Source organism: Phaseolus vulgaris, chromosome 3 (genome assembly GCF_000499845.2).
Source record: "Phaseolus vulgaris cultivar G19833 chromosome 3, P. vulgaris v2.0, whole genome shotgun sequence".
Lineage (NCBI taxonomy): Eukaryota > Viridiplantae > Streptophyta > Magnoliopsida > Fabales > Fabaceae > Phaseolus > Phaseolus vulgaris.
Genome location: NC_023757.2, coordinates 52,334,573 through 52,343,670, shown reverse-complemented (window position 1 = coordinate 52,343,670; position 9,098 = coordinate 52,334,573). Strand labels below are relative to the sequence as shown.

At 31.8% G+C, this 9,098-nt stretch overlaps 1 protein-coding gene across 1 annotated transcript; it reads left to right on the top strand.

The window, feature by feature from the left end:
* The first annotated feature begins 6,410 nt into the window (after positions 1-6,410).
* LOC137808686 (transcription factor MYC2-like) lies at positions 6,411-8,775 on the top strand. Its single transcript, XM_068609934.1, has one exon. The coding sequence runs from the start codon at positions 6,604-6,606 to the stop codon at positions 8,530-8,532; it is 1,929 nt and encodes a 642-aa protein (XP_068466035.1). The 5' UTR covers positions 6,411-6,603; the 3' UTR covers positions 8,533-8,775.
* Positions 8,776-9,098: the final 323 nt, after the last annotated feature.

The following is a 9,098-nucleotide window of genomic DNA, read 5'->3' as shown; positions in this document are numbered from 1 at the left end:
TTTTTAGTGTATTATATTCCAATTATCAACACATAGAAAATTAAGAAATTGACTTACCACACTAACTATAAATAATAATACTATTAATAATATTAATAATAAAAATATTAACCTTAATAAATATAATAATATTAATACTAATAATAATAAAATAATAACATAATAAAAATAATAATAATCACTTATCACTAAATGTTTTTTTAATATAGTGGTTATAACAATAATAATATAATAATAATAAAAATAATAAGAATAATAATAAAAATCACTTCGTCACTGAATGTCTTTAATATAGTGGTTAGTTAATTGAATTGAGTTCAACTTCTCTGCAACAGTATATATATTATATTTATTTGTGTAATTAGTTAATTGAATTGAGTTGAACTCTTCTCTGCAACAGTAATATATTATATTTATTTGTGTAATTATTTCTGTACATTTCTTAGAAAGGATAGTAATGAGTTTCATCTTCTTCTTTTTCTCGTATTTACTTTTTGACATATTCCCTCTCCAAACAATTATATTCCTTCATTTCTCCTCCTTTTCCTTTTCCAATACCCAAAATCTACTATATTGGAACTCAATGATTAAATAACCAATTTCTGGCTTAATATTTTCAGTTTTGTTTTAAAAAATGACAACAAAAAAAGAAGAAGAAAGAATCCAAAACAAACTTCGAATTATTTTACTTTCAAAATCATCATGTTCATGTTTCCTATGTCCTAATTAAGCTCTTTTTTCTTGTCTGTTTACAATTCTCCACAAATTTACCAATATTTATGTTTTCTAAGTATCTTCTGTTAATGGCTAAGAGGCTCTATACTTCATTAATACTTTATTAATTCTTTAATGGATTTGTTTACTAGAGAGAAACCATCACCTTGCTTCATCATCATCCATTGTGGTGAACCCTAAAGGCATCCATGTTTAAAATAATAAGGGAGCCTTTGAATTTAAATTTGACATAGTATCAAGTTAAAGCAAAATATTAAACACAAATAAAGCATATGCTTTGGACAAACTTTCAAGATAAAGCAAAAGTAGTTGTGACAAATTAATATCATATTTTATATTCAAGGTTATTTGGTGACTATAATTTAATAGATTTTATATTTTGTATATTGTAATTAATTATTTGTTAGATTAAAAAAATACGATTTTCTTATTGTTGTCTATCATATTATGTTCCTAGTATCCGTGTAGTTTTTTTTTTCATATTATATTATGTTCTTAGTATATATAATTATTATTATTATTATTTAACTTGACATTTCAGCTATGTTGACACATCAAGTAACAATAATTATCTGTTATCGTATCAGTGTAGTTATTTATGATGAAATTTTGATAATTAAAATTATTTTTTTCAAAAGAATACAAATAATTTTTTTTATAGAATTTATTTGTTTGGATTAGCAATATGTAAATATTTTCAATTTAAATATATTAAAATATTTTAAGCATTAAAGAAAATCAAGTTATTATAATATGATAAATTATTTTGATTTGAATCCTGATACCGTAGTTCGTAGCCACCTGCAAGTTAGAGAGAACACTAGATCGTCGATTGAAGAGCCATGTCAGTCAACTTTTATTAAGACTTCTATTGATTCGACTAGAGGGACTCCTAACAACTTATATGACGGGTTCCTTACATTTTTAACTTCTATTAGTGGTCTTTTCATCAAATAAAGAAAAATTATTATTATCTTCTAATTATATGTAACAAGAATTATATTGTTATTTTACTTTTTTTTATTTTATATATGTAACAAAAATTATATTATTTTTTTATCTTATTATGTTGTTGCTTTTTTATAACCATTTGAATATTTACGAGTCTATTTACTTTTGGTGTAGATTTGAAGGCTGAGAAAGTTGGACATTATTCATGTTTAGTTGGGTAGATTGACTGTGATTTGGAAGGAAATAAAGGAGATGGGAAGCGAAAGATATCCTCCTAAACTATGAAAAAAAAAACATAACTTTGCATTAAATGAGTGAATCACTAATGTGTCCTTGGATCTTCAGGTGCATGACATTGCTCATCCAAGTTGTCGTGGTGCATAATACTCTCATAACCGATTATGAAGTCATTCATAATTGATTATCAAGCTTTCCACCATCGATTATGGTTCAAATAATATTTAAAAAATAGAACATAAGGTTACAATGTGTATTGTTCATTTTGGATTTGAAAGATGGAAATATGGGACACGAAAAATTTGTAAAAAACAATCACTTCATCACATACAAAGAATACACCTTTTTGAAGTTCTTTCTACACATTTGAGTAACAATTTGCTTCAAGATTTTGTTTCGCAATGTTTGCCTCTTGCCCTGTGGTTTGAAAAACTCCTTGTAGGTTTTCAGCAACATTATGTTTTGGGTAATCAACCTTTCATACACTTTCATGCACATATATTCTTCATTGAGACTCATTGCCTAATCAAATTATCCTCAACATTGGTGTAATAAATACACATACACATTATTATGACTATGTTGCTTTTTTATGCCTACATTAGTTTCATAGTATCCATACACCAATTCTCACTATTGAAAAAAACAACAGTTATATGCGTCCAAAACCCCATAACCGATTAGGCTTGAAAGAATCGATTATAGACCTAACCATAACCGATCATACCTCCAAACCTAATGGATCTTTTTAGAACATTATTAATTTTATTGTTAGTCACATTGCCTTATTAGTAGATTCTCTTAGAAATTATAAATTGACATCACTCATCACACGTGTGTGCCTTCAATTCATAATGTAATTAGTTATGCAACTTTGATTTCTCATATGTTAACAATAGCATAGTAGTTGTAATCATTCATAACTTTTCAATAAAAAAAATCCATAAATCCAAACATAAATATCTAAATATTTTTTTATTTTAATTAAAATCTTTTCAATTTCATGACAGAAGTATTTAGGTCAATTAATAAATAACATAACTAATATTTTTTTTTTTATATTTTAATCACATCAACTATATCATCTACTATATTTTCATTAAAATTTAGAATTTTTTGGTTCACTCCCTTTATGTTCAAACAACATTATTTTTCATTATTTTTCTTCAATTTTTTTAAAAAAATTCACTCCACCATCTCTCATACAAAACACAATGAATGAATGGATGTTGATGGAAGCAAAAGAGTTGTTAAGTGCTAAATAAAAGTTTGAACAAGTTGACAAAAAAAAAATCAGAACTCGTATCTATAAAGCAATGACGATGATGACGTGTGATCTTACGGAAATAATTCACCAAACAAAAATTAGTGAGTACCACACAAGTGGGAATACAAAGGTGGACACCAGATAAAATATTAAATAGAGGGGTTGGTTTTGCACATGGAAAACTGCTATAGGCACGTGCTCCACCATACAAAAAAGTTAAATAAAAGTTTATGGACACATCAAAATTTAAAAAAAAAAAAACGTGACCCAATAATTAAATGGCTATAAAAACTCTATAAAACAAGACATCATCTACATAAATAATTCAACCTATTTTATTTTTAAATAACATTATCAAAATACAATTTTTCTGTTATTAATTAACCGGTTATCTGAATTATAACTTAAACGTTCTTTATCAATTTTTGGTTAGAAATTAATAATTTATGTTCCTGTATATCAATATAGTCTCACATTGTTCAAGAATCAAGGTCAAGAGTAGTTTATATACTCTCTCCTCCCTTCATCTTTTGATACGCCTTTTAAGAACAAAATCGTGATGGAGCATTGACCTCCAAAGCGAACAATACCTCAGATGCGATGATTGACCCTAACGATGTTGTCCAACGACCTGAGATTAGAACAATGACGCCCACCGTAAGAGTCGGAACAAGTTTCTTTAATTTTTTTCCTATTATTTATTAATGAAAATATATAAATAACAGAAACAAAGTTTAATATTTTATAAAAAGCTTCATACAATTCTCTCTAACTTAGTTGTAGAAAGCAGTGGAATTAACTCATAACATAGACCAACCTGAAGAACTAGTCCAGGAGCACAATCATTTATGAGACAATAACATTTGCTTTCCTCCTTCTACTTAATTCAATTAAAGAAACATAGAAAAACTATAAATTTCATATCCACCATAACATAGTTTAGAAAAATTATTTCAAAAAATCTTTTATAACAAGAGATCTGAATAGTTTACTTAAAATTTTAAATGTATATGTTCTATATCATTATATAAAAAGATATATTCTTTTATTATTATTTTTATGTTCAATTATACAATTTTTAAACAAGCACGTATATTTTCATAAGAGAACGACACATAAATATAATATAAGTAGTATATAAAAGTAACACATTTAATTTAGTAGTTAGATTTTATTGGTTGATGGAAGTTTTGTATAGGTTATTAATGACAACTAGTTTAATAGAGTTTGAACATTGAAAAATTGTGTTGATTGTAGTTTTAATTATTTGAGATAACTTTTTATATAAATACACTGAAATTGAATTCTTTTAAGCTTAGTTTTGGATGTAAAATGTTGTAAGCTTGAATTAATTTGATTTTTTTTTAAGTTGAAAAACTATAAAATTTTACTTCTTTCTTTGTAACATATTAGTTTTAGTTCGATCGATTTGACAAAAAATTTACAATAATTATAATTTTTAATTATTGTATTTTTTTTTGACATTTTAGCACTTGAGAAAAAGAGGAAAAAGACTCAATTTAGGTGAAATAGAATACTAAAGAAAGAAATTTGGTACAAATTAATCTTTTGCTTGAATGAGTTTTTTTATTCAAGCAAAAATACTTTTCACTCAAGCGAAAAATTCGCAGAGAATATTAAGTACTACTCAATTTCTGGTTAAACAGCTTAGAGGCTTTAAATTTCTTTTATTTACTTAAATAAGTTTGATTATATATATATATATTAATATTGCATTATATATTTAAATTGATTTGTGTAATTTTAATAGATCAATTATGTTGTATAGAAAAATGTGTTTATGAATGATAAATTGTGAAATGTAAATAAATATGATTTATGGTCGATGATGTGATGTGGACATAGTGTTTACCAAGAAGATAACATTATATGTTGCGTGGTAAAATGTATTGAACTAGTATCTTTTATGCGTATAATGTACGAGATTTATTTTAAAATATAATATATTTATTGTACAAAATTTGTTTGATAAAAATAGAAAGATTTCAAATAATAATAAGTAACATCTATAATATTTATAAATTTACTATTATATAATTTTAGAATAATAATAAATAATATAAGTAATTATAATAATTTTTTTAAACAAAGTAACTTGTATTATCATAATTTTATTATTTGAAAAATATTTGTTTATTAATGTTTTTTATATTATTGTATTGATATTGCTACGAACAAAGTAACATGAGTTTAAAATTTTTGAACCTTAACATAAAAACTATTATAATTTGTGTTTGAAACATATCAAACAAAACATTTACCTATAAATTTGAACCTATTGATTGAGTAATTAAACATTAATTATATTACAATCTAAAATAAAAGAGAAATACTTATATATTGTACTATTTAATTTTTAATTGAAAATTTTCAGACATTTGATATAAATATGAAAATTTTAAGCTTTGATCATGTAAGATTGTGATTTTATCTATATATCTTGAAATCAATACTTAACATCGTTACCCAATCAAGTGTACTTAACATTAGTTTCAACATTTATTAGAAAACAAATAAATTGGATTTTTCGTTTTCTGGAGATCCTGTTAAATATTAATGTCCTAATATGTTAGCACTTACAGAGTAAAATATATATACTTCACATATCAATAAATTAATATCTTAATTATATTTTATTTAATTTTTAATTTAAAATACTATTATATTATTATAATAGTTTATCAATTGTATGTATTTTATTTTTTGGTGTTAAAAGAAAGTTTTTCCTACATATTAATCTTCCTAACGTCACACCACACAATCAGATTCATAAAATGTTTCTTGTTAGCATAATGGTTTAAAATAGGAGTTTAATACTAATATGATATTAATCTAAATAAATGATATAATTAATTACATGAAATTATAAACTAAATCATATTTTTTAAATTTAAAATTAATATAAATGATTAAAATAACAAATATTTATAAAAGATGACGTGGCTACTATAAATTATTACGTGTTATTAAATGTTGTCTGTAAAGAAAATAATCTCGTTATAAGTTTTGATTATATAGTTTGACGTCTTATCGCACTACTCTATACTAGTGAAGTAGTTAGAATTTGAAAAATATTACAATTAAATAATATATTAAAATATTAAAATAATAATTATAAAAAAATATGTTTTAAATATATCATTATCCATGGTATTTATATACAAGAAATAAAAGGAAAGTTAAGATGAAATGGGTGATGAGCAATCTATTTTCATTGCTAAATTGCACATGCATTTCCTTCCCCAAAACTAAAATGAAACCCAAATGCACTCCACATAAATACCAAATCCACATCCAAATCCACCCAAATTAGCCTTATCTTTCTCACACACACCACTCCTGGAACACACTAAACATACACATCACTCTCACCCAAACAACCCGTTAATGGAATGACGGAGTACCGGTCGCCGCCCACAATGAATCTCTGGACCGACGACAACGCTTCCGTCATGGAGGCCTTCATGAGCTCCTCCGATTTCTCCTCCCTTTGGCTGCCAACACCGCAATCCGCTGCCTCTACCACCACTCCGGGAGCCGACACTGCCAGAGCCCTGCCGCCACCTCCGCCGTCGCAGTCCCAGTCCCTTTTTAACCAGGAGACCTTACAACAGCGGCTGCAAACGCTGATCGAAGGCGCCGAAGAGAGCTGGACCTACGCCATTTTCTGGCAATCTTCTTATGACTACTCCTCCAGCACTTCCCTTCTCGGTTGGGGTGACGGATACTACAAGGGAGAGGAGGACAAAGGAAAAGGAAAAGCCCCCAAAGAGATGTCGTCGGCGGAGCAGGACCACCGTAAGAAGGTTCTCCGCGAGCTCAATTCGTTGATTTCCGGCCCTTCCGCTTCCGCTGATGACGTCGACGAAGAGGTATCCGACACTGAGTGGTTCTTTCTAGTGTCCATGACTCAGTCCTTTCTCAGCGGAAGCGGCCTCCCGGGCCAGGCTTTTCTTAATTCCAGCCCGGTTTGGGTCGCCGGGGCTGACCGGTTATCCGATTCGACGTGCGAGCGGGCTCGCCAGGGGCAGGTCTTTGGGCTTCAGACTCTGGTTTGCATACCGTCCGCAAACGGCGTCGTTGAGCTGGCTTCTACGGAGGTGATTTTCCAGAACTCCGATCTCATGAAGAAAGTGCGGGATTTGTTCAACTTCAACAACCCAGACGCGGGTTTCTGGCCGTTGAATCAGGGCGAGAACGACCCTTCCTCACTCTGGCTCAACCCTTCTTCCTCGATTGAAATCAAGGACACCTCTAACGCCGTTGCACTCGTTTCAGCGAATGCATCACTGAGCAAAACCATGCCGTTCGAAACCCCTGGTTCCAGCACTCTAACAGAAACCCCTAGTGCCGCCGCCGCAGCTCACGTCCCCAATCCCAAGAACCAGGGTTTCTTCCCCAGGGAATTGAACTTCTCGAACTCCTTAAAACCCGAATCCGGTGAAATTCTGAGCTTCGGAGAGAGCAAGAAGAGCTCTTACAACGGGAGTTACTTCCCCGGTGTTGCGGCTGAGGAGACCAACAAGAAGAGAAGGTCTCCTGCTTCTCGCAGCAGCATTGACGATGGAATGCTGTCCTTCACCTCCGGCGTGATTATACCGGCTTCGAATATAAAATCTGGTGCCGTTGCTGGTGGTGGTGCCAGCGGCGGTGATTCCGAGAACTCGGATCTGGAAGCTTCCGTGGTGAAAGAGGCGGACAGCAGGGTGGTGGAGCCGGAGAAACGGCCCCGGAAGAGGGGTCGGAAGCCGGCGAACGGCAGAGAGGAGCCGCTGAATCACGTGGAAGCGGAGAGGCAGAGGAGGGAAAAGCTGAATCAACGGTTCTACGCGCTTCGTGCGGTGGTTCCCAACGTGTCGAAGATGGACAAGGCATCGCTCTTAGGCGATGCCATATCCTACATAAACGAGCTGAAGTCGAAGCTGAGTGAGCTGGAATCAGAGAAAGGGGAATTGGAGAAGCAATTGGAGTTGGTGAAGAAGGAGCTTGAGCTGGCAACTAAAAGCCCTTCTCCTCCACCTGGGCCACCTCCATCCAACAAAGAAGCGAAGGAAACGACGAGCAAGCTGATTGATTTGGAGTTAGAGGTGAAGATCATAGGGTGGGACGCCATGATAAGGATCCAATGCAGCAAGAAAAACCACCCTGCGGCCAGGTTGATGGCTGCGTTGAAGGAGCTGGACCTTGACGTGAATCATGCCAGCGTATCCGTGGTGAATGATTTGATGATCCAACAAGCCACCGTGAATATGGGAAACCGGTTTTACACTCAGGAACAGCTCCTGTCGGCGCTCTCCTCCAAAATTGGCAATGCACTATAGTCTGCACTACCATTTCTTGCTGTACCTGTAGTTGTAGCTGTCCATGTAAACTACTGTTTTTTTTTTTTTTGGTAGCTTAGACTAAATTAAATTCTTGAGTTAATTCGATTTGGGAAGCGGAAAGGACCCTGGAACAGCTCTGATGAAGAAGAGGTGGACTATTTTTGTGTTGATATTATCTGTTTATTTAGATTGTATATATGTTTATCAATTATCATAAACGTGAACTGAAGTTGGGTTAAATTTATGGGTATGTTTCTTATATCTATGATGCATTATTTCCAGTTCTGTTAGATCATGTTTTTTATTGGTCTGTGTTTTTAGTTTGTTTTGTATTCCTGGTACAGCTGCTGCTACAGAAATGGCGTTTTGAGGTGTGAATTGTGTGGTTGAGTTGTTCTGGATGAGCAATGCTGTCTGATCTATGATGGGAAGAGTTGAATTTTGTGTGGTGAAATGGAGCTATAGGAAACGTGCTGGGGAACAGTGCGGCAAGGGAATCATGTACCTGGACCACTGTGGCCCCTTTTTAGCCATGTGAAAAATGCATACCTTTACCACTCACA

Coding starts and splice junctions, on each gene's coding strand:
- LOC137808686 (XM_068609934.1), top strand. CDS start 6,604: ATGACGGAGTACCGGTCGCCGCCCACAATGAATCTCTGGACCGACGAC.